General features: G+C 37.9%; 1 protein-coding gene across 14 annotated transcripts in view; it reads left to right on the top strand.

Moving 5' to 3' along the window:
• LOC135708360 (RNA binding protein fox-1 homolog 1-like) overlaps nt 1-26,605 on the top strand; it is a 953,484-nt gene that overhangs the window by 754,648 nt on the left and 172,231 nt on the right. For all 14 annotated transcript variants that reach the window (XR_010518292.1, XR_010518293.1, XM_065230430.1 and 11 more), the window contains one exon: nt 22,796-22,859. Coding sequence is in view for 12 of the 14 variants with exons in the window: in XM_065230430.1 (XP_065086502.1) it covers nt 22,796-22,859 (64 nt within the window). In the remaining 2 variants the exon portion in view is untranslated. The remainder of the gene's footprint in view (nt 1-22,795; nt 22,860-26,605) is intronic.

The raw sequence follows: 26,605 nt of genomic DNA, 5'->3' as shown, positions 1-26,605 counted from the left end.
AACTTCAATCTCTCACCCAAATTTGTTAGGCACCTTGAACGGGATCGGAGACTTGCAATAATCGCTACGGAGCATAAAATTTTATCGCGATTCTTGACAGAAATGCAAAAAATGCAAATTTTTATGGACATACCGTAATAGACAGTCAGACAAGCAGACTTCCCTATAAAGTTTCATCATTCATAATTTCTTGCATCTTTCCGTTGAATATCACTTTGGTTCCAACTTCCTCCGAATGTTTCTTCCAAATGCTCTCAGAAGTTTCTCCAGACTTCGCCGGAAGTTTCTTCCAAATTCTCCCTGATGTACAGACTTAGGAAGTTTGTTACGATTTACTCCGGAAGTTTCTCCTGTAATCTCCTAAAATTTTCTTCCAACCTCTCCAGGTTGTTTCTTCCTACCTCCTACCTTCACCGGATAATATCATATAACTTCCCCTAGCTTAAGCTTCCCATAGCCTCTTGAAGTTTCTCCAGACTTTGCCTGGAAGTTTCTCTGGGCCACCGGAAAATTTGGTCCAACTACACCCGGGAAGTCTCCCAAATTTCTCCGGCAGTATTTAACTATTCCCTCTGGATGTTGCTCCAGTCATCTCCCAGAAGATTCGTCCAACTACTTCAACATGATTTTTTTCCAACTTCTTCAGTGGATTGCTTCCAACTTTCCCCAGGCCGGTACGATTTCCCCATCCTCCGTAGAATTCCATTGACAGATACCGAAGCTTCCCATGACGAGCGGGGAGATTTCCTCCAGAACTACGCACCCCGTTTGGAGCACTTGTGCTGAAAGTTTCTTCCAATTTTTTTTCTCCGGAAATTTGCTATGACCGTAGTAGTCTTTCTACTTCCTCTTTCTCCAGGTTTTTCCCGGAAGTTTCGTCGTACATAATCCATCTTCCAAATTCCTCCGAAATTTTATTCCAATATAGGGGAAAATGGTCTAATGTTCGCCTATGGATCTAAGATTGGGCCCATCGCTAAAAATCTGCTATTTATCAATTTTATCTAGATGAACGCGTCATTGAGACGGTACTAATGCTGAATTTATGTATGGGCCCAAATTAGGGGCATTTAGGCCGACATTACATCAACATCAATTTCCCCTATTAAGGAAGTTTTTTTTTCTTAAAATAAGATCCGACAACCGGCTTTTTTTTTGTTGCTTTTTTGCAGTTGCTCCATTCACTCCTGCAGCCCCTGTTGACAATTATCCATTCTAAATCAATGCATACAGTCCTGCGTATACAGTCTTGCGCACACTGCTCAAAATTCGTAAACCTCAAAATAAACTAAATCAACGACTGAATCCAAATATATACCCCACACTGAAAACAAATTTCTCTTTCATCCAATGTAAGGTTGGATTTAGTACTTCCTCTGCATATGTTTCAGACAACAAATGTAATGGCAGTTCTTGCAATGCACTGCAGCATACAAGTAAGTTTTTCCAGCATGCATATTTTTTTTATAAAACCTTTACGAGATGATTTTCGACACGCAATGCATTTGGGGAAATAAACTTTGTTCGAAAATAATTTTTTCGAAACAAAATTTGTTCGAAAAAAAAAAAAATTTTTTTTTTTTAAAGTCTTCCGGTGACCACATTACTGTTCATGTCTTGAAACATTGCAAATGCGGCATACTTTTCATGCATATCTGTAGTAGAATCTAACATTTCCAGGTTCAGTGTAGTTGTCTCATCTTGTCTTTGGTTTCTTTCGACTTTCCTCGGAAGATTTTGGTGAATTACTACAGAAACATCTTGCCAGTTTCTGCAAACTTCCCTTTGCATTTTATACAAAGTTCTACAGAAAGTTCCTTCCAAAGTCCCTCAGAAGTTTCTTCCAACTTGCCACCAAAGCTTTTCGAACTCCCCCCGGCCTTTTCCGGAAGTTTATCTTTTTTTGCAGGGAAGTTTCCATCCACATCTGCTTGAAGCTTGTTACAACTTTCCCTGGAAGTTATTTTTAATACAATCTGGAGAATTTTGAAACCCTCCAAGAATCAGTACCAGGAAATGTCTTAAGCCGAGTGGTGTAATATTCAAAAGAAGAAATGTAACCTGGAGGTCCGAAAGCGAGAAGGATGCTCAACTCAAATGGCTTTGCAAGGTGTCTGCACAATACTGGAGGCGTCCCGGTCTGCTAGGCATCGCAATTAGCTACAACAATATCATAATTAATGTTTTGTTTTATAAAGTCACTCGTAGTTGAGTGACCCGAGTCGTTCAACGTAAAGCATCGAGTCTCTTCTTCTTCTTATTTGCATTTCAAGCTTATTGCTTAGTGCATATTAGCTTATTGCGTGCTCTCAATTTAGTGTTCTAAATGCACTTCAACAGTTATTAATTGAGAGCTTTCGATGCCAATACCAATTGCATGAATTTGTATATTGTGTGGCAAGCACAATGATACTCTATGCCCAGGGAAGTCGAGAAAATTTGCAACCCGAAAGATTCCCTCGACCGGACCGGGAATCGAACCCGCCGCCTCCGGCTTGGTAACACCGTGCCTTTACTGACTAGGCTATGAGGCCCCTCGAGTCTCTATTCCCTCTCGATATGCATAGATAGCAGCCGTAGTCTCCGCTGCAAGTCAAACTGCTCCAGACCTGCAACGAGGCATTAGCTGCTTCAAAAACTTTAAAATCCAAGAGCAAACTCTATAATGTTGGGCTCAAATTACTCGCTGGGGTTCAATTTAGGGAGCCGACTAAAATTTGTGGTAATTCATGAAGCCTCTACTTAAGTTCCTTCTTCAGCACCGGAAAAGGCATCAACGGTGTGAGTAGTGTGGCAGCTGGGCTTTCTATTGCAATTCATTATTAATAAATTAGTCACGTGAGAATCTACCCAAGGTCTGGCAGGCAGTGAACGATGATTTCAATGAACGCAGGAAGTTCCTCCTCTGCTTTTTGTGAGAAAATGCGCGACTCTACGGCAAATAAGTTCACATTTATGCGAGAGAAATACTGTGAGACCAGTGAAGGCGAGCGGAAGGGAAGTAGTACACTGTGCACTGCTGGAACCGGGAAAATCTTCCTCCGGTCGTGGTCATGATGGTAGCCTGGCAGGCAACCAGTATCAGTAGTGTCCTAGTTTCGCCACCCCGAGCGATTCGATATGTATGCATAAAGGAAAGAGCGGAACGTGAAAGATCGTAAGCTTTCATATTTATATTTACATACAATCGCGAGTGCGCGGATCCCATTCACTGTCCCCGCAGGGAGTTCCGTCGTTACGTGCAAAAATAATTGCGATGCTATACCATCACTACCAGCACCACCACCACCCTCAACGGCACCGGGAGGCAAAAATTACAATCGAGGACTTTCGGTCCAAACAAACGAGGCACCCATCCATAATTGCACACACACACACAAACACACATAGGTATCTGGCTGCAATATGGGAGAAAATATTTACCCTCTGACCCGGATGCATCCAGGCGGAATAACAAACGACATTACGAACCGGAGAACCCGGGACCGGACCACTATACCACCTACTATATGCCCTACTGTAAATAATAAAAATATTACATGCGAGCGGGTCCTCGACGCACCCGCATTCGTTATCCTGCGTACGTGATCGACCACCACCGACCACACCGATATGCTCCGGAACGAGTGGGTGCGAAAATGTTTATGTTGCCCTACTCACCGCCTCCCGGAGAAATTCAGTTATTTGGCACAGCGATTTTTATTTGTTGGTATTCGCGGTGAGGGTTGCAGAGTCTGTGGAGCGGCGGGTGTAGGGCCATTAGGTCGAATGCCATTAGGTCGAAAGGGGCATTAGGCTGAATGCCATTGGGCCTAAAAGAATTATCCTCTGTTCGGGACCTAACATCACTGCGACCAGTGATTTGATCTATTAAAGTGTACATATATCCCGTGAACTTAGTATTTCTTGGAAATGTAACTAATGTGAATTTTTCAAAGCTTCAGTCTGAGAAGGGATATTGAATACATAACATTATGATGAATTTTAATTTTGTGAAGATTGTGTAGTTTTAAAAAAATATCAAAATCGTAATCTTCTTGGTATGAATGAAAATTTTGGGACTTGAAAAAATGCAGACTTTCTGTTTTAATTTTTTTCGATCTCACTATGATTAATAAGGATATCAAAATTAATCCTTAATTTTAAGATCACAAGGTAAATTTTAAGATCAAGGGCGTAGAAAATTTGTTAATAACTGAGACTTGGAAAGATTTTTTAAATCTCGCATTTAGGCATATTTTATGGTGGGGAATTTTTAGACAATGATTTTCCATAGTACATTTTTCCTTCTTTCAATCATGACCGGTACTTTCCGCAATGAGTTCTGACATCATGAATCGACACAATTCTGCCTACTTCATTAGCTGCCCCCTTTTTTTTCTTAATCTGGAACAAATTTCGGCCTAGTGGCATTCGGCCTAAAAACCCATCACCGTGGAGCGCCTTGTTTACACGTGATGATTGAAGGCCAAATTGGGCGTTAAGTTGATTGGCTGGTATGGCACTGCTGCTGTTGTTGTATCTGTCGTGTCGAAGCAGTCAGTCAGCCTAGGGTGGATGGGATTTGCTTTTGATTGACATTCGTTTTACTTGTACGTATCATCGGTACACGTACGTTTATGACATCGGTTTATCCCGGGGCACGTTTGCACATAACAACAACTCGTTTGCTGGTTATCAAAACACTGGGGGGATGTTGGGGAACATGGTATTTTCATCGTATCAATCCCATGGAGCATGGCTGTCCATTTCCAAGCTATAAAGTGGTCGACAAGGTGTTCGAGCGAAATGTTGAGACTGCAAAGCATGATATCCGGTCAAATATTCGGTCTCTAGTCTATGTAAATACTTAATGCGAGCATGAAATTGCTTTTAGAGGTTTACCGGAGAATGTTACAAATTTTGAACTTCTATTATCTTGAGCGACGCAGAACTAATTACTCTGAACTAACAGTAGTGTTAGCACGAAACAGGCGAGAAACTGAAAGAATGTAAAAACCATTTCGTGCCTACCTATGCAACCATTCCATACCAAAACGATATAGTGATTCTCAGAATTTAATGAAAATTTGTGGTTTTGTTCTTTATCGCAAAATATTGGACCCGTAATTTTATTTTGTCATTAGGGTGACCATTACCATGTTAGAGTGGTCTAGAAAATCGATTTTCTAAGATTGTTTTCAAAAATGACTTCAAAAATTCATAACTTTTGAACCAAAGACCAAAATATCAAATGAAAGGTAAGTAAAAATACTATTTCGAAAAAATATAATGATATTAAAAACTAGGATTTTGTATTGAAAAATATTGATTGTATTTGTTTTAATGGTTTTCATATTATTTTTTTCCTTGATTTGTTTTCCGTCGATCTTATTTTCTGATCTGTTTTATGCCTCAGAACATCCCGGAGGCGCCGACTGGGATTGAACTCAGGCCTGCTGGGGTGAGAGGTAATCACGCTTACCACTACACCACCGGTGCCGCTTATGGTTTTCATGGTTTGTAGACTGAGGGCGCAATATGTTTTTATACTTTTGCTTGAAAATTTAGGCTTTTTACACAATATATAAAAAATCAGCAGTGTGTTTTTTTTTTTCGTTTTTGAGTTATATTTTTTTGAAGTTATCAAGTTTCGGGTTTTCACTCAATACTCCTATTTTTTAAAAACTCTAACATGGAAATGGTAACCCTAATGACAAAATAAACAAATTACGGATCTAATATTTTGCGATAAGAAACAAAACTACAAATGCTTATCAAATTCTGAGAACCACTATATCGTTTTGCTATGGAACGGCTGAGGGCGAAAGTCTTGAGGAGGACGGACCCGGAACTTAGTTGACGGGTTAAGAGGACTTCAAGAGAACAGGGTAGGCTGCAGGATTCCTGAAGCAAGTCTGATGGCCTCAGAAGACAGGTTTAGTGTGCTTTCATGACTTGGAATCTTTGAGTTTCAGAGGTCTTCGAGAAACAATCCAAAACATTTTAGATGTCAGGCTAGGAAGTCTTCAGGGTTGGTTGATCTACAGGGTTTCAGGAACTTGTCTCAGATTCTTCCACTGCACTGGAGACTGCCGAGGATTTTGATGGCAGAAGTGCAGAACCTTAAGGGACAGTCACAATTCCTTTGCATAACATAAGTCCAGAAAGTTTTAAGTTTTTTGCTTAGTAGTCATCAGTATTATTTTATTAAATATTTTAAAACCAACTATCACGTGTCTTCTGGACACTGGAGGTACTGTAAATAATAATTAAAAATATCACAAAAACTAAAGTTCATCTGTGTCACTTGAAATTCAAACATGTAAACCACAAGAAATAAGGATCATTTAAGTAAAAAAAAAGTCTTCCGGAGCAATTTCAAAAGTCATAAAGTCTTTAAGGGGAAGATGGATGTCATTAATTTTTGTAAATTAAAAAGCAGTTTTTTTTTTTCATTTAAAACCGAAATTCTTTCAATTAAAATGTGTTCACTGTGTTCCAGTAGGCAATTAGAATGCAATGAACAAATTGTCATAAACGTAATTTTGGTTTGTACGAAAACACTGTCTTTGAATTTTTGTAAATTAATGGCGTACCCTTTCACCTTAAATCCTCTGATTTTGATTTTGATTCTACTGATTATAAGCGGTAAGTCCTCGAAACTTTTATTTGATGTACATGGATAGCAAGTTTAGGGAGATGCCGTTTTTTGGAAGACTTAAAAAGCAAATCTAGAATAAGGATATCGAATTTTCGATGAGTGGCGCCGGTGGTGTAGTGGTAAGCGTGATTATCTCTCACCCCAGCAGGCCTGGGTTCTATCCCAGTCGGCGCCACCGGGATGCTCTGAGGCATAACATCTCTGCGAAGGGGAAGGGAAGTAAAGCCGTTGGTTCCCGGTTCATGTGTTGATAAGTCGATAGGGTCCAGGTGTGGGAGCTGCCTCCCTGGCGTCGGTAGCATTGGTGTTCAGCACGGAAAACAAGATCGACGCAAAACAAATAAAGGAAAACAAAAGTTTCGATGATTTTCTATTTCCGACTGCCAGTCGGAATACGGCATATCAAGGAGGGAACTTCTTGAGGGTTTCAGATTTTTATATGATGTGGTCACCCCAGAGGTGAAATTCGAAACATTGCGATTAAATGTTACGATGAACTCCTGGGATCGGAGCCGCGTTTATTTTGACTCCAGGGAACAGAGAACAGAGGACTTTAGGGCTAAGTTTGAATGACGGCTTTGATCAAATTCGACAGATAAATAATTATAAGGAAAGATTCACAAGACTTTTAAGGTCTTGAGACCTGAGAAGGTAGCTCCAGAATCGTTTCGAGGCAGATTGGCAAAACTTTGGGTTTAATAAGATCGAATTTTTCTTGCTTTAGAGTTTTTGGCAAAACTATTATAATGCTGTGTACCTTTACCTTTAATTGCTCTAGTAGTCCTTCTGTTGTAAGAACAGTCGCGGATGTCGCTAGGACTAACCGCAGACCCTTCTGTATTCCGAGATCCAGGAGAAGTACACCTCGCTACTAGCTACCAATTGAGTCGTATGAGAACGCCTGCCCTTGTAGGTCTGGATAACATTAGTCTCGGACATCCGCCGGAGTGTAGAGAAAGACGACTGCAGGAACCGATAGCCGTCAAGACGCGACTTGGATGGACTGTTTATGGGAGCTGCGCATCTGCCAAACATTCCGTGAATTAACATCCCCTTCAGATATCTGCCAGTGCAACAAAATACAGCGTTGTCTCACTTTGCACCTTGGCATCGTAAAGCCCGACGAACTTCTACAGTTTCAAGACGATCAGTGTGCACCCCAAGTAACATTTCAAGCTTTATCGAGGTTTTTATAGCATTCTACAAGTCTAATTAATGGTCTGCAGAACCTTCATAAAACCCAAATTGTTACTTGAGACAGATGCTCCTTGAAACGCTAAGGAAGGCTTGACATGGACGGTATGAATCCGGACTTCTTTGGAAGTATGACAAACTTCGTTTGCAAAATAGCGAAGCAACGGTTTTGAAGAGCTGGGAGCGTTTTGATCGAAGGAAGAAACATATCCCTGTACTGGCAGATGCAGTTAAAACGAAGATTGAAGATGACAGCGCGAAAGGTTATATCCGGAAGCTGACCGGAGGTTCAAGCCGATTCGGAAGTCTTGATTCGATTCTGTCGACGGTGTTGAGACGGAAGAGTGGTGCATGCGAATTGTTGAAGTTCAGTAAATACTGGTTAAAATAGGAGCGATATTTGTGGTGCATTGACCTGGATAGGAAGTCATAGTTAAATCCTTCCGAGAAGGTAATGTTATGTGAATGTCTTTGTAGCTATCGTTTTATTAATGATATTCCATATTTTGCTCGGTCGTGGTAGTTTATACTTTGTAGTGATGTGAATGACCTGGAAGCTTAGTGGTGACCGTTTTTGCTTACTGTGTAGAAGATCGTAGGTTCAATCCCAGTCTCTTTCACATTGTATCGAGGGTCGCAGTGATGTCTTGTAGTGGTCACATGGTTTATCAAATCTATTCCAAGTGAATAGCTGCATGTTACCGGGTTTAGACGATCGTCCTTCGTAGCAGCTGGTTAATTTCAAACTCGACCTTTGCCGATTAGCTTGCAACTTTGCATAATTCAGGGTGGCAAGTCAACCTGCGGTATTTTTTAGCTCAGTCGGTAAAGGCGCAGCTACAAAACAAGACCACGCTGGGCCATGACTGAGTTCGATTCCCGGTCCGGTTTAGGAATTTTTCGGGTTGGAAACTTGTCACACAATTATACTAATACAAAAAAGGGACAGGCATCGAAAGCTCTCAATTAATAACTGTGGAAGTGCATCTAGAACACTAAGTTGAGAGCACTCATGAAGCTAATATGCGAAAAACAATAAGCTTGAAATGCGAAGAAGAAGATTTTCTCCAAAAAAAACTGGGAAAAGTCCGGGATTTGATTAATCCACCATGAACAATAATCTTGTTTCAATGATTTTAGCAGTTTACAAGTTTCACATACACTACCGATCATAAGTTTAAGGACACCCCCAAAAAACCATGCAAATATGTTTTGTTCAATGATCTCTCATTTTACGTTCAATGTTCGATCTCCAAAGGTTATTTGAATAGTATGAATGGTATAGCATAAGTGTTCTACTACTACTTTTATTTCAAAATTTGGCCAACCCAATTTTGAGAAAATCAGTCACGATTATTCAGAGTAAATTTTGAAAAATATTGTAAATTTGGGTGAACTTTTAGCACACAAAATTTGAAAATTATATTGAACAATTGAATTCAATACCTTTCAAATGATCTAAAGAGAACGAAAATCGGACGTAACATGACAGAGTTATGAACATAACATATTTGTCATGTTTTTTTGGAGGTGTCCTTAAACTTATGATCGGGAGTGTAAGTGATATTGGTACATGTTGCAAAACTAAAAATATTCAAATAAAAACTTCTACGCAACTAAAAATGTGCTGCAAGTAGAACAGAATTATCCCCTAGTAAGAGCTTAGTACATGTTTTTCGTATTCATCGTTCTTTCATGATTTTGTTGATCGCAGTATCGAGTGAAAATTGGCCGAAAACGGTTCACTCACTCACTGATTTTAGATCTTATCGCTCAGTCAGGTGAGAACGTTTTACATTTTCTTTCAGTTTCTCGTCTGTTTCGTTTTACTGCTGCTGTCAGTTCCTTTGCGAGTCTATTAGCAGTTTCCTGCTTGGTAGAATCAACACCTCGTTTAGCTATGTTTTAGCATCCACTATAAATGTAGCGCTTACATTAACGTTGATCATTTTTTTTCACTGGCTTGAATGAGGGCAATCTGGGGATCATATTTGGTACAGCGGTTCAAATTGGTTCAGGAACTTGATTTTAGAAATATTTTTAGAATTTATAAAATCTGTGATTACATTTAAATCGAAGAATCAACATTTATCTGGTTTCAATAAACTACTGATTTAAAGAGCTTATTAGACTAGCGTTAGACATTTAAACAAATCAGATTTTAAAATTCTGTTTGGATTTAAATTGTGTCGAATTCTTTTTGTTTTAAGTTTTGTAAATAAAATTGGTAAATTTGTTTGAATTTCCAATTATGCGAAATTTGCCGAATCTAAAAAATTTATAAAATGTATATGTTGCTAAAATATTCTAGTAACAAATGTTCAATTGTTCGCTACAAACATGATTTAAAAAACCAGAAGATTTTCTAACTATTGACCAGGAAACCGGGAAAATCCTGGAATTTTAAAACGGAAATTCAGTGCCACCCTGATAATTGTTTCTTATGGACTTTTGAGCTCAAATACGGCCAAAATTTATCATCATCGCGTTTTGATATTTTTCAATGAATTATATAGCACCAAACAGCACGGAAACGGCATTTCTGATCGAAATGACATCTGAGACAAAGTTGTACAGACAAATAATGTCTTTTTGGGAATAATAAACAAAAAATGTTTGTTCTTTATGTATTTTAAGTAAAATTTTAAAAAAAAATGTTAAAACGCAAATATCTCTAAAACTCCATGCCGTATTTTTGAAAAACAAATTAAAAGAAAACTTATAGGTCATTCCAGCTCAAGTGGGTACAGAATTTAAAAAAATTGTGGTTGATGTCACCGATTTGAGCCAAACTTGGCCAAAACGCTTATTTTGACATTCTGAACAAACGCTCTCTAAAGTGCATAGATCCTTCTGGGCTGCAACCCTGGATTTTCGAGAATTTTAAAAATTTCAACTTTCAGAAGAGATTACTCCACAACCAAATAAGCTATTCGTGATCTTAGAGCGTCAATTTAAATGTTTTTTTTTAATGGAGGTTTACATAGTTGTACCCACATTTTGTTTTCGTTATAGCAACTACAGTAAAGAGACTGATTACCGGCAGACATCCAATATGTCAAAATGGCCTATTTTCACCATGGGCGGTATTTTTTTATTTCTTAATATTTGTGACTCAAATTTTCACCACACTTTGGAAAACTCGTCTACTTGATGTGTTTCCAAGGGCAAATGATAAATTTTGAGATATTACCAGATGAGTTAGTATTAGTTTTGAGTTTTTCTGGTGGAAAATCCATGCTATTTAATATTTTTTAATTTTTTATGAATTCCTTGGCACATCATCCACAACTAATATTTTATATATGTACCTGTTAATCTATCTGATTTCATCGTATTTCTAAAGCACAACGTTTTGGCTGTATGCCATAGGAACGTATTTTTCACTTTTAGGACCACAATTAAATTATGGACAGAAGTAAATAAGTGAGCTAGTTGTGATTTCATATAATGAGAATCCTGCCCAGAACATGTGAAAATAACATAAAAATATTATTCTGCCATGGAATTGATGGTAAAATTAAAAAAATATTAAATAGCATGGATTTTCCACCAGAAAAGCTCAAAACTACCACTAACTCATGTGGTAATATCACAAAAACTATTTTTCCAAATCATTTGCCCTTGCAAACACATCAAGTAGAAGAATTTTCCAAAGTATGGTGAAAATTTGAGCCCCAAATATTAAGAAATAAAAAATACCGCCCATGGTGATAATAGGCCATTTTTTGACAATTTGGATACCTGCAGCCTGTTTCCTGTAGTTACTGTAACAAAAACAAAATGTGGGCACACCTTTAAGAATCCATATTAAAAAAAAAAACCTTCAAATTGACGTTCTAAGATCACGAATAGCTTATTTGGTTGTGGAAAAATCTCTTCTGAAAGATTAAATTTTTTTAAATCTCGAAAATCCAGGGTTGTAGCCGATCTAGGCACTTCAGAGCAAAATCAAAAAAGGCATTTGTTCAGAATGCCAAAATAACCGTTTTGGCCAAGTTTGGCTCAAATCGGTGACATCGACCACAGGTGGTGAACCCACTTGCGCTGGAATTACCCTTATAAAAAATGCAAACTTTTTAAATTTTCAAAACCATGGACACTAGACTGATGCAAAATTTGAAATTTTCGCTCCACAGTGCATAAACGGTTCCAAATTGGGTCCTGCTTAGCCTCCCAAAATTTGAACTACTTTAGTAAGAAACTGACTTCGCAAACAAACCATTTCAAGTTTGTATGGGAATTACTATGGGAAAACTTATGTTTTTGTTCATATGTATCTAACAATTTACCACATCACTATGCTTTTTAAAATGATAGCAGTGATTGTAGAAAATTTTCCCAGCTACAACTTAGTTGGAACCTACTTTTCAATCAAATGTAAAGAACAAAAGTTATTAATGATTCAAGTCAGTGATGTCTTATGATTATGCTCATTCAAGTGTTCAGCAGGCAACATTGGTGTTTCTGGTGAGAAGAATACAGCACAAATATCATGGCTACTATGTCACACTGCAGAATACAGTGTTGCTAACAGAACAGCTGCTTGATCATGCCATAAGATTATCGATCTCTTAAACAATTAATAACTATTTAATTTGACATTTGGCTGAAAAACTAAATTCGGCAAAGTTGTAGCTAGTATTCCCATAAGAATACTTATAGAACTTTTCGAAAAAGCAATATGGAAAGTGGGTAGAAGACAATGAACAAAAAGTTTGGTAATTTCCATATAAACTTCGAATAGTTTGTGCCAAGTCAGTTTCTTACCAAATTAGTTTAAATTTTGGGAGGCTAATTAGGACCTGATTTGAAACCGTTTGAGCACTGTGGACCGAAAATTTAAATTTTTGCATAAGTCTAATGGACACTTAAAAACTGACAAAAATCATAAAACAGACACTTTTGGTCAAGTTTTTTTTTTAATTTTTGTTAGTACGCTTTTTTGTGTATTTTTCACAGAAATTGATCAGCGAAGGTCAAATTTTTCTGATTTGTCATTTGGCGTGGAATTGCTCCAGAAACAAATCAATCGCTAAAATATAACAGCAAAAGAGGGTTATCTTCGATTTAATTCAACTTAAATAATGTTGGTATCCATGGCAGATACGTATTTCGACTACAATGTGCAGTCTTCAACAGTGTCATTCCCACTAAAGACTTATCAAAAACCTAACCCCCTTAAGTACTCATCCCCTAGAAACTTACCTTTTTACCTAATGGAAGATAACCCTCTTTTGCTGTTTTATTTAATCATTCCGTTAACAACCCAATTTCATACTTCAAAATCAATCGCTAGTTCTATGCTGTGATTTTACTTGTCCTTTATAATTTGATGTGTATCTTATTGGAAAAATTCACAGCTTTCAAATAGGTCCAATATTTTAGTTCATACCACAAAAAAACTAATGGGCTGCTTTCAGCGAGAATTACGCAGTTCTACGATTTATGGTAATTTTAAGGTGCCTAATTTGAAAATTTCACAAAAGTTAGCCTTTTTCATAAGCTAAATATAAACTTAAAAATATCCAACATTCAATAATAAAAAAAAATAAATGAATAAACATTAGAGAGAGTATTGTTTTGTTGTTAAAGGGTGTAAATCATTTTTTGGATTTTTGTCCTAAAATTTCTAAAAATTTACTGTTTACATTTTTCTTTTATTGACTATATTTTGAAAAGAGGAATATCGAATGTGCCATTTTGAGAAATTTTGCAAAATTCAAAAATGTCGAATTTTACTCAAATGTCTGTCCATAAGAAAAAAATCATGCAAATCGGAGAGCTTTGAGTCTGATGGATTTGTCAAATTTTGTCAATTATCAGTATTTGAAGTTTTCCTTTATCGAAAATTTAAAAACAAAAAATCCGTTATGCACAGCAGGGCAAGGGAGATCGCGGAATAAGTGGGAAGGGCCATGCTTAGATTTACTACTTAAATTGGTATGATTGGAAGGTCATCTTCTAACTACAAACATAACTGGTTAGCACATATTTTGACTGGCATTATATTCATTATCGACAACTGTAGAAATTATATCCATCCTAGGACATTCCCAGAGATCAAATTACGCTCCATTAAAAATCCCCTTGGAATATTCCATCCCACTGTGACTTTATCTCTCCAACATCATCGGACAGCGAAAAATCCTATCAATCTCCGAAATCGAAATGACATCCAAATTAGCACAACGAAGAAGAACCGGAAGCGGTATAATGATGTCAGTTGTGTAATGTGCTTGCTTCGTGCTCTTGGAATCCAATTTCGGCACCACTTTTACCGGCAATCAAAAACCCCTTCCGGACAGAGGACCAACGATGGTAAGTGGTCTCGCGCTCAGGGAACCACTCAATTTAGCAATGCCCTACCTGAGTTGCAGCAGTAGATCGCGACGGCGCTTCGGAACCAGGTTAATTTGATTGACGAAATTTCCGCCGTCTTGGCCATATCGGAAAGAGATCTGACCTCCGCATGCGACATTCTCCACTTTTTTTTTCCGACCGAAAGAATTTATTAAACAATCAAACTAAACGACCGATCCCATAAAGTTTCGGCCTACAGCTGGGCGTTCGTTCGACGGAAACGAGGACGAAATCTTATCACGTTGATAAAAAGTAATAACGATAATAAAAGCACCATCAATAAGGTAAATGAAAACATTTTGGGCCTTTCGCGCTAAGTCAGAGGCCGAGTGTTTCCCACTTGATTCAACGGCGGACGACGACGATGATGACGAAGTTCCAATCCGCCACCCATCAACATCGTTTGTCGTCGACTGTGGCAACACAAAACGCATCAGTAGCGGTTTTGCGAGCAAATTTTTCTCTGTCAAAGCTTTCCCATCGAAGACGACCACAGCGAAAGAAGAACGAACCAACGAACCGAAGGCAATAACAATAAAATAACACATCCTTCATTTTATTTCCATTCATTTCGGCTTGTTCTTCTGGTTTTGGGAAGGGATGATAATACTTTTAAAGATGTTGAAAAGTGGAAGCGTGCGATAGAATAAGAAGTGTGGTAGAAGAAGCGTGTGCGATTTTGTATAGTTTCAGGCGACGACGTCGCGAGACGTTGCCATTGGCAATTTTCCACCCAATATGTTAACTTTAACTACGGGTGGGTGGAGGTTGTTGGCGCCTCGTAGCTCTTCGCTTTTTGGCGAACTGCTGGTTGGTTTTCCCCGAAGATTGCGCCGAAGAAGACCCAAGGGGAGAAATGTTTATTCAACCTCGGATTCGATGATAAATCTGGACCAACAAGTGAAATAGGCGGAACAGCCCAACGTATACAATGGCTTTAAATGTAAGTTTCTCGTGTATTAAAACACACCCACGCAAACTAACAATGACATTCGATAAAGGGAGTTTCCTCTATTAGACGCTGGTGTTTTTATTCTCGAGAAATTTACGTTTAAAGCCATTGTTTATGTTTGGTTGTTCGGCCTATTTCAATTGTTGCTCTAGAAATGTAATAGGAGCTTTTCCGTTCCGGTAAATTCGGCGCAAAATTTGTGAATCGATACACACCGAGAGAGTATTGATGCATGGAAAGCGAGTTCAAAATTTAATGTTTAGTGTAGGTGGAATCCGGCACCGTAGGAGTTGTGTTTTTTGTTATGCTGAGGCTTGTTTTAATTCAAGACTTATTTTGAAAACTAAGACTAGGGATTTTGGATAATATTGTGTATAACAGTAAGTTTTAACCAACCAAGGCAACAATATGATAACACAATATTTTTTGCAATATGCATTCCCGAACATGGAAAAACACAGACAACACGACAGGCCAAAAGTATTTGGACAAGAACGATTATACATTTGTAAGTTATTTTTAAGGCATACCAAATGAAATTTAAGATTATAAAATAGTAAATTATAGATCTCTGAAGAAGCTCCAAATCCGGGACCAAAACGTCGGAGCGATCGTCACTGCCGATATTAGATACAGCAATGCCGATGTTTAAAGGAGTTTTGGAGATTCGTGTACTTCTGGGTATCAGGGTGGCCACTCAACCGGGAGAACTGGGAATTTGATTACAATCTCAATGTACCTTTTAACTCTGTTATATTTAGTTATCAGAGCTGAAGTACTTAGCTACTTAGTTTTCCTTAGACTGGGATCGATATTCATTAAAAACTGCAAGAGACATCCCTATGGGGTTGTACGCAATGGTGACGTAGGACTACGTGGTCATATATAATAAATCTTATTTGTTAACTGCAGCAGGAGGTTGTGATTTGTGTAGGAATAGGAATTTGAGCGGGGTTCTCTCTGTTTATACTCTTTAGTATGACGCGCTTGACATAGATGGCCCATAGCGACTCACGAAGAGCTGCTGATTCCGATCAATAGCGGTGTGGCTTCTTCCTCCTTCTATGGATGCTCATGCGGGCTGCAGCTCACTGCTTGCAGGCAGCCTTTCGTTGTGTACTGGAAAGCACCAGCACTCATCACGCGGTGATTGAATAATGCTGAAATGTTGCTTAATAACACACTGAAACGCCAAAGTGATTGCATTTATTCTAATGACCTAAAAAAAATTATAAAGATATCCTTTTTTTCTAGATCTCAACAGGTGTCCCCTCTTAATACAAATTCTAAGCAGGGAAGGAAAATCATTTACATTCATTTCGTGCATTCATTTACATTCATTTGCCTCTAACTTTTTTTCATCAACGAAATATCGTAAAACGATGTATAAAGCTGTTGTAGCTTTTGATATGAACTACAACTTTTGCTATAAACTAAAATCTTATGCATGACGAAATAGAGCTGGCAGAGCATGTTATTGTTTTTCAGTGAATGCAATTTACATTCACTGAAAAACAATGATGGGTTCTTATCGCTCTGATTTATCATGCATTAGAGATACAGATTTGAGTTGTTAACAAAAGATGTAGCTAATATCAAAACCTACAAAACCTTTGAACACTATTTTATGGAATTCTGTTGATGAAAAAAGTTAGAGGCAAATGAATGTAAATGATTTTCCATCCCTGATTCTAAGTCCGAAATCTTGAATATGTTTTCAAGCTCTTAACTTTCCCTTAGTGCGAGATACCAAAAATTAGGTCTGAAATCGAAACAAATTAGCAGTGTCCCAGAGTTTCATAAATTTGTGAAGTTCAAAAACTTAATTTTTTTTTCTAAATAATTGCAGTCAGAACCCTACAAGCCTCAGGCCGTCGATTCACGTTAGCCTCGCTATCTCAAAAGTACTTCAATGGCCCATGTCCTGCTGTTTGAATAGCTTTGTATGTTTTTGAACCTTGAAAACTTTTCATGTCACAGGCTCTTGAATATGTATACTCAGAATTTCCTTGAAATTTACCTCAGAGTAATGAAATTCGTATCCGAATTATCTAGGAACTATCTTTGGTGTTCCCTAGCTGTTGGAATTCACCCATAGTATTGTCCTAAAATTACCTTTTGAATTAACATCAGAATTCCATGAAACTGTTTCTCAGAATTATTTTAAAATTGTTCTTGAGAGAATCTTTTAAGATTTCCTTGGAATTCTCTTCGAAATCTACTGGAACCTGCCTGAAATGGTACTCAGAATTCTTACATTACTTTTCTGTATTCCTTTAGGAAACTCATAGGAATTTGCTTTGAGGCCTAGCTTGAAATTTAGCAAAGGTTTTTTTTAGCTTTCTTGAATTAGATTCCCTTGGAATATTTCCATGGAGCTCTCCTCGGAGTTTTATTTGATTGATTTTATTGATTTATTGATTGAAAATTAAGAGATTTTTCGTCATATGCTGGTTCGTTTCTGGAAAAGAATTCAGATGTATCAAAAGGGACCCTCCTTGGCTGAGTATAACGTAGTTAAAATGTGACATAGAGTTTTATGATCATCTCAAATTTTATTATTAGGGACAACGCCATCATTAAGTTTGTCACAAGATTAATTAACTTTGAATTCTCCTCCGAATTCCCTTATAGAATGCTCCCTAAAATGTCTTCGAATTTGTCTTAGATTTCTTTTCCCAACCTCCATAATAGTCTCATCAGAACTACCTGGGAATTCACCCTTAGTTCTCCTAACAATTCTTGTCGAATCCTCTTTAGAATTCCATTAGAATTTTCTTCAGAATTCGTTCATAATTATCCCTTGAATTCCTCTACAATTCTCTTCACAACTCATTTGGCATTTTCTTTAAAATTCTGTACACAATTCTTCATAGTGTCAAAATCCAAAAAAAAGGTTGTCTAAACCAAGATTTTTTTTTTAATCTGAGATCTTTAAATTTAAAATTTTTCTGTGTCTGATGAAATCTCGAAAAGTTCAAGAATGTTAAAAACTAGTGTAGTCTGATGTCTCGAAAATGTTCTTATGTAATTCTCAATAAAATTTCTCAGTCGGCATCCCAATATTATTTCGTGGTTCTCATTGTTTTAAAATAAATTTCCAAGTTCAATATATCGCTTTATAACATACGGTCCTACTCAGCCCAGTAGCGTTCGGCCTAGTGCCATTGGAAAAATTTACATGTATCGAAGAGAGATTTGAAAATTCTGAGACTCTTTAAAACTGACAATTTGATACTTTATTGGAGAAAAAAAAAAACATCTGAAAATTAATTCATGTCAGTATTCCATTTTACCATATTTTGCTGTTAATATGAAATTGAGAAAACTATAATGGGCATACGGGAAATTTAATTTCCTAAATTCAGTGGCCACCCTGTAAATAAACACTGCCCAAAACCGTCTAAAATAACCTTCAAATCACTAATTTTTGAAACCCAAATATTACCTTCAGAATGACAGAATAATCTTCAATACCAACATTTGCGTAAAAACGTCCAAATGGTGTCTAAAATCACCGAAATGGCTATGAAAATCATGGAAATAGACTCTCAGACAGAAAACTCCAAAATAACTTTAAATCATCAGAACAATCTGAAACCTCAAAATTAATCTTTAGAACGCCTAAATATGAAACGCCAAAAGTGGCCTAAGAAATACCTAAAATCGAAGCCATCATACAACTTGGCAACTTTGCCAGAATCCAAGCGACAGATACAATAGCGCTACGCTTGAGTGAAGGTGGAAGCAACGCATAGAAAAATGAGTAAATACACAAACCTTGCTTCTGAGGATGTAATCTTTGCTATCTCAAATTCGTTCGAAGCATTTACCTTTGAGTGGCAGATGACGCGATTGTACCTGTCTCATAGCGTTCGTATGAGAAAATGGAAGAGTTGCCAGTCTTCTCGATTTGTTGTCTGCGCTAAAATGCAATAATAGCTTCGAAAACCGCTGAAGTAGCGCTTAAATTAAATGATAACACAGTCACATTAAATGATAACATGCACAACTTTACCGAAGAAGAAAACTTTCTATCTAGTCCACATGTAAAGTTAGAGCAACCCATGAAAAATTAATATCACTCTGAAAAACCAATGAAAAATTAATATCACTCTAGTGTGAGTTAATTTTGAGCTATATTATTTACCATAAAATAGTTATTTTCCATCTGAACAACTAGGGGAATTTACGTATTCTCGTCAATCTAAGCAGTGCCCGCACTTCTATTAGCATTTTCTCAGCGTCACGCACATATATGATGTGTTTGTTGGTTTACATTCATCAGCTGCTTGCTTCTCTATCCATTCCAATCGACAGAATTCTTCAAAACTGTTTGAAAACGTTTTTACAACGCTCCAAACTTCTCAGGTGAGTGTGACTATTGTCGGCAGCCTCTTTTTCTTCGGCAACCTTCCCATTAGAACTGCGTGTTAACCAGCTGTTCTATTATCGGCAACTTGAAATCAACCCCATTTTAGAGTACGTATGTTTCATTTGAATAAAAATCTGGCATAACAGGACTGCTCAGACGTACAAATACAATCAGATTGAAGCTGAAAGACTAAAGAATCGTTTGGGTGCATTCAGGGACGTGAGTTTATGGGAAAACATAGTGAAATTAACGTTTAAATTTTGGTTGCCGAGAACAGTCAATGGGTGCCGAAGCCGACATTTACCCTATGTCGAAACCAGAAACTTTCTATCTAGCCCATTTCTAATTTAGGGCAAACAAGATAACTTTGAAATCCATGTTAGGAAATCGTTTTCGAAGGCAATCGGTTATAATTTTAAGTATCTTAGCAACAGTTGCACATTCGTGCAATTTTTAATAGTGACATTTTGAAAAATTATAAAGTCATAAATTTTTACAGATGCGTAGAAATGTTTGTGGTCGACTGGTTATAAAATTATTGAAATCGGTCTAGGGGCAGCTGAGTTATTATCGTTCAAAATCTTTCATAATTTTGTTACATGTTCCATTTTCGGTTATCACAAAGTGTACCCCCTTATAGAAATCACAGACGTAGTCCTACGTCAAAAAACATCCTATCTCACTTCGAAGTCTGAAACATTTTCAAAACCCTGAGGCGAGTTCACCGATCAAACTTATAATGTGGGCAGACAGCTTCCTAAAAATTCCGCGAAATTACGTTCCGAGGCGAAATAAACGGAATTACTCAAGATATCGCATACCCTTTTTTTCTTTTGTTCGGGACCTAACACCACTGCGACCAGTAATTTGATCTATTGTAGTATATCCCGTGTCCTTAGTTTAGTGCATGTCGTATTACTCCATCACTATTGATAAATGATGAAGTATTCGATTTTTTACAGTTGTCATTCTCGCATTTATCGCAAGGATCCGACTCTAATTGAAAGGTCCCGCTATTTATACCCTTCGGAGTGTTGAAACACCCTCCAAAGGCGCGCCCCTTTGTCAGTCAAAATTGGATTCCTTAGCAATAAAATTAAGGAATAACACCGATAATGACCATGCATCAGAACCCTAGTCTTAACCACTTCAAACTAGGGAACAACGAATAGAAGATAAGGAATCACATGAAGGCTGACTAACTCAATTTTTCCTTGTTTCAAGATCATCCTCGGTAGACAAAGCCGAGTCTTGGCACTATCAACAAGGCATAAAAAGTAACAAGGACAAAGATGTGTTCCTTGGATTACTGAAAAATCCTGTTCCCCTAGTTTGAAGCAGCCAGGACTAGGAATCGGTGGTAGATCTTACATCCCGTAAAGTACCACGAAAAGGTGATCTACCCCCGCTACGGGGCATACCCTTAATCTGTACTGTAGCATTTTCTCGTACAGTTTGGCTAGGGAACAACCTGAATGCTTCCACGTGGACCTTACATCACTTATACCTCGCGCCGGAGCAGCCCCAAGTGGACTACTAGTAACAGTGTAACTTTTCCATTGACTTCAACACTACCTTTCATCATTACCGCACCTTCCAAGTGGGCGAGCACTTTTTCGCAGAAAAGCAAATACTTTCAACAATGCTAGGAAGATATTTATCCCCGCAGCGCCCCAACAGCTGCAACGGGAAAACTGTAATGCCTTTTAAAATATTTACGTGATTTATGGTGTTCGGTGTATACGTGTGCCATTTTTTACTCTATTCAACAGCCATTTCCTCCTCCTCCAGGCAAAAAGAGAGCCGAGAAACCTCAGATAAGCATGCACATAAAATAAAAAAAAAACTCCCGGAACAGTAGTAAGTGTGCGGCTTCCCTTGCCTTGCCCTTTCCCCCTCCCGTCAAGGAACACACGCATTCCCAGCTACTTCTTTGCACACGATGATAGCCAGGTTTTCAAAAACTCATCCCACTCGCCCAGCAGGAGAGAACCCATGGTAAACTTTATATTACAAAGTTATACACAGAGCGCAAAACTTTCCCATTGCTTTCACCGAGCACAATCAGCGAGGGTTGCTTCACTATACTATTGTCTGTTTCGGCTACCCACTTGCCCACAACTTGCGGGATTCATCTTAACACTCTGCCCTGACTGGATACGGAAGCCCCCCCGCCGCAATGTTGTGGTGATTGCGATTTCGATGGCTTTTTCCTCGGTGGACAAAGGTATCGGTCTTGTCTTGCCTGGTCACACCACCTGGCCATCCCGTGCTAGCTCGGCGAAGTGTTGAAAATTGTTGTACAAACTCGAGAGTTAGGGAAGAAAATCGGGTCCGAGGATGACATTGTTGTATACCGTTTTTCTAATTGTTGTCATCGTTTGAAAAAGTCATGTTAATTTCTGAGAATTCTGGTGCATGCTTCTAAGCAATTCCGTCGATTATGAAGGGTTCAGAAACGTGAAAAATTATATCAATCTGCCTTAGTGAAGAACATACGTACGGTAACCGTTTATCAGCTCTATATTCAAAAAAGGCAAATCATCGTACTTATTAATCACCACATAAATTTTATGCTGCGAGTTTCAAACTTTGAATATGTTAAATGAATTCGCTCAAATCTCCGGATTCAAAACAAAGGAAACCCCGGAAGCATTCCAATTCAGATCGTCCAATTGGCCCCTGTTCCAATAACCAACCGCATCTGACGCATTGCTGCCACTGACTTCTCAACCTGACGGGCCTGGAGACTGAATTGACTGTTGGTGGTACTCGCGCTGTGCACTGCCCACCCTTATCACCCGGTCCACCCGGTTCAATAAACCAAAAACCAAACAATCAATAAATCATTTTCACACCGAAATGACCCGCAGGGTTCGCGCCCTTGCTGACTCGGCTCGGCGTTCAATATCCCTACCAGCAGCTATCATTATTCCGGCTATCTATTGCCGGCGGGGAACGGGGAGGAGGCAGAAGGAATCGTGGTTATATTTATTTGATTTCACGCGAAACAGCAAACGAGAAGCAACTTCAAAGGTCGCGGGGGAAATCAAAATCAAATTTATTCCCAACCTCTCTGATCCACTGATGACTGATGGGGTGGGTTGTGGGGTGATATCAATTTCGTCCCGTACCAGGTGTGAATAAATAAATCAATTTCACTAACTATCAACGTATTTTTCTCTCTTTTTCCATGCTGTGATCGCCGAAAAAAAAAAATCTGGATACCAACCACAATGGCCATCGACAAAAATAATAATACCAATAGTGTGTATTTTGATCCATACCTGGCAGCAGCAGCGGCTTCGGCGGACCAGCAGTATCGTCTACAGGTGAGTGATAGGGCTTATTAATTTGTATAGAGTCTTACAATTGTTTGTTCACATCACGTCACATGCACATATTGATACTGGGAATGACAATGGCATCAGTATATGGGGGGACACAAAAAGAAGGACACTGATAAAGCTGTCAAGCTGTGAGCCCATCGTTCTTCGATGTAAGCTGGACGGCAAACAATCAAGAATGGATCGAAGGAGAAGGCTCCGTGTTTAGATATTGGCTCCGTGGGAAAGCATTATACTATGGAGACGCTTGGTAGCTTGTGATTAAGACAAATTATTCTGTTCATTCCGTTTCCACATATGGAACCAGAATTGGGGCAAGCTGCAAAAGCGGTCAGTGTTTTTAATAGCTTTAAATTTAAGACAGCATATCAAGCAGACCGGTTAGCCTCAAACTTTCCTATACTCAGTGTGTCTCAAAATTGATCGTACAGCAGTATTTAAATTCTAGAAAAACGGCTCTCAAAAGCACAAGTTAAAACGATACGACTCTCAATTTTTGGCAGTTAACTCACACACTTAGAAATTACTATTTTTACACTAGACGTAATTCAGCTTTGACGTAAATCATGGAACGTAATCAACCATGGCATGTAAAATTGAGTGTCCTGAAACTGAAACATAAGCATCTCGACGAAAAGTGCGTTTGATTGAATTGATTTTCTCGTACTTTTCAACTGATTCTTATGTCAATAGGGCCGCTTGCATGTGTCGGTCTCAGGGCACTTAAATTTACATGTCTTTTTCGTAGTGTGCAGCATTACTAGCTAAGTGTGCACGGCCTTGCTCGGGATTCAATATTCGCTTGAGTTTATACGCCAATTAAAAAAAAGCATGCTATATTGTACGTAGCCCCCCTCTTATCTAAGAGGCTACCCTCTATGATCTCCACATGCCAAATTTGGTTCTATTTGCTTAATTAGTTCTCGAGTTATGCAGAAATTTCTGTTTAATTTGTATGGGAGCCCCCACCCCCCTTACAGACGTGGGAGGGGTCTCGAACCATCATAAGAACCTTTCCCTGCCTCAAAAACCTCTGCATACAAATTTTCACGCCGATCGGTTCAGTAGTTTCCGAGTCTATAAGGGTCAGACAGACAGACAGGAATTCATTTCTATATAGGGGAAATGGCTCTAATGTTGGCCTATGGATCTAAGATTGGACCCATCGCTAAAAGTCTGCTATTTATCAATTGTATTTAGATGAACGCGTCATTGGGACGGTACTAATGGATAGTTTTGGTCGCTATTGAAAATTTAGTCGATTGCTGAATTTATGTATGGGCCCAAATTAGGGGCCTTTAGGCCGACATTACACCCATTTCCCCTAGATAGATATATACAGATTGGCTCAGTATTGGGCATATTTGATTGAGTTTACAAAAAGTTAGATCAATTTAAGGAAAACGCCTTTTTCTTGAAAACCTTATTTTCTTGAAATGAAATGAACATAACTTCTTGAAATTTTGCTCATTTTTATTTGTAATAAAGATCATTCATCTGCCATTAATTTTACTAAAATTCGTCCACTAGGTAAACAGTTGAAAATCGAGAGTTTTACTAAAACAAATCTAACTTCATACAGGCTCCTCCTATAAAGACCAAAATTATAGCAATAAATTAATAAACATCTGTTCAATCACCAGCCACGATTTAAAAAAATAATACGTCTTTTTACGTTTTTAAAAAAATTCTAGGGTGTACGATCAATTTTGAGATGCACTGTATATATAGGGTAAATGGCTCTAATGTTGGCCTGTGGATCTAAGATTGGGCCCATCGCTAAAGATCAACTATTTATCAATTTTATCTAGATGAACGCGTCATTGGGGCGGTACTAATTGATATTTTTGATCGCTATTGAAAATTTAGTCGATTGCTGAATTTATATATGGGCCCAAATTAGGGGCATTTAGATTTAGACATTACATCCATTTCCCCTATATATAATTTATTTGTGTTCGCTGCAGAAATGATAAAAAGTCACTATTGCTTAAAATTTAGTTAGTAAGAGTAAAGAATTTGCTTTTAAAAAATCACATCAAATCACATTGTGAAAAAGATTCATTAAAAATCAACGTGTCAAGTCTGACAAGAAGAGGTGTGAACAGACCAGAACTTAGCATTTTCACGCCAATTTGCATGAAACTTTGCAGAATTGTTTGTCATGCGCAATTATTCACATTTTTCCTGAAATTCGGCCAGTTTGGATCCTGTAAAATTTTCCAAATGGCGTCTAATTTTTTATTCAAAAAATTATAGTTCGAAAACGGCACTTCTGATGAAAATAGCGTCTGGCACAAAAGTTTAGAGAAAACTAATGTTTTTCTGGGAAATCACACAAAAATGTGTTGAGTAATTTCAAATTGTTTTGTTTATTACTAATTTATTTGATAAGGCTCAATCGAATTAACTTTATGTAGCCGAGGATTCTTGTTTACTATACAATACATCTTAAAACTATAGTCAAAAGGTACAACAAAATAAACAGTTTATCTTCCGCTATCCAATAAACCTCCTCCATCAGAACGGGAGCCGTGGTGTGGTTCCAGTGGTTTCATTGTATGGCAGTATCTCCAACGGGAGTCAGCACTCACACTCATCATGAAACGGTTGATTTCATAAAGTCGACGATGCATCGACCGAAAGAACTGCTGATGAAGAACAATGAGGAGGACCACACAATGGTTGCTTCCACAATTATCTCAAAATATTCATATCTGATTTAAGAATATTTTTTTTTTGAATGCAAAATTTTGAAATGTTTATAATTATGGACACTTAAAAAAATGACAAAAATCGTAGAACAAAATCTTATGGTCAAAATTTTGAATTTTTTTTATGTAACGATTTTTATGTAATTCATACTCTGAAAACTTTGTTCGAGATATTTTAAATCATTTTCTGTAAAAAAAAATTTAAAAATGCGTATTAACAAAAGGCTCCGAAATGTTACCAAAAGTTCTTGTTCTACGATGTTTTTCAATTTTCAAGTGTACATGATCAAATTCAAAAGTTTTCATTTTTCATAAGCTTTTTTTTAAATACAATTTCTAAAATCCGGAAAAGACATTTTGAGACATTTGGGTTTTTAAAAAATGTTTTTTTTTTTTACTTAAAGACAATTACTTTTTCTACAACTTTGCTCAGGCGTCATTTCGATCAGAATTGCCGTTTTCGTGCTACAATTTTTGAAAAATTCAAGGAGGCCATTTTAAAAATTTGACGTACAAATTCAGCAGTCCGTAACAATCAATTTCGCAAAGTTTCATACAAATCGGAGATTGATTCAATTTTGTTTCGTTATTTTGCCTAGAACTGCTTAACTGTGTAAATTTATGTTACAGCTGTGTTCAATAAAATAGAAGCACATGCCGATTTTCATACAAAATGGTCAACTTTGACATGATGTAACTTTGTTAACTTATGATAAGCGGCGCCGGTGGTGTAGTGGTAAGCGTGACTACCTCTCACTCCACCGGGCCTGGGTTCAATCTCAGTCGGCGCCGCCTCGATGTTCTGATGCATAACATCTCTGATCACGCCTTCCTTCGGATGGGAAGTAAAGCCGTTGGTCCCCGGTTCATGAGTTGATGGGTCGATAGGTAGGGTCCAGGTGTGGGAGCTGCCTTCCTGGCACGTCAGTAGCATTGGTGCTCAGCACGGAAAACAAGATCGACGGAAAAAACAAACCAAAGGAAAAAAAAAATGTTTTTTTTTTGCATTGCTTTTTT

Source organism: Ochlerotatus camptorhynchus, unplaced genomic scaffold, assembly GCF_037179485.1.
Source record: "Ochlerotatus camptorhynchus isolate MF236.1 unplaced genomic scaffold, CSIRO-AGI_Acam_v1.1 ptg000330l, whole genome shotgun sequence".
In the NCBI taxonomy this organism is placed as follows: Eukaryota; Metazoa; Arthropoda; class Insecta; order Diptera; family Culicidae; genus Ochlerotatus; species Ochlerotatus camptorhynchus.
Note: the sequence above shows the minus strand (reverse complement) of the source record. Positions and strands in the feature narration are given on the sequence as shown.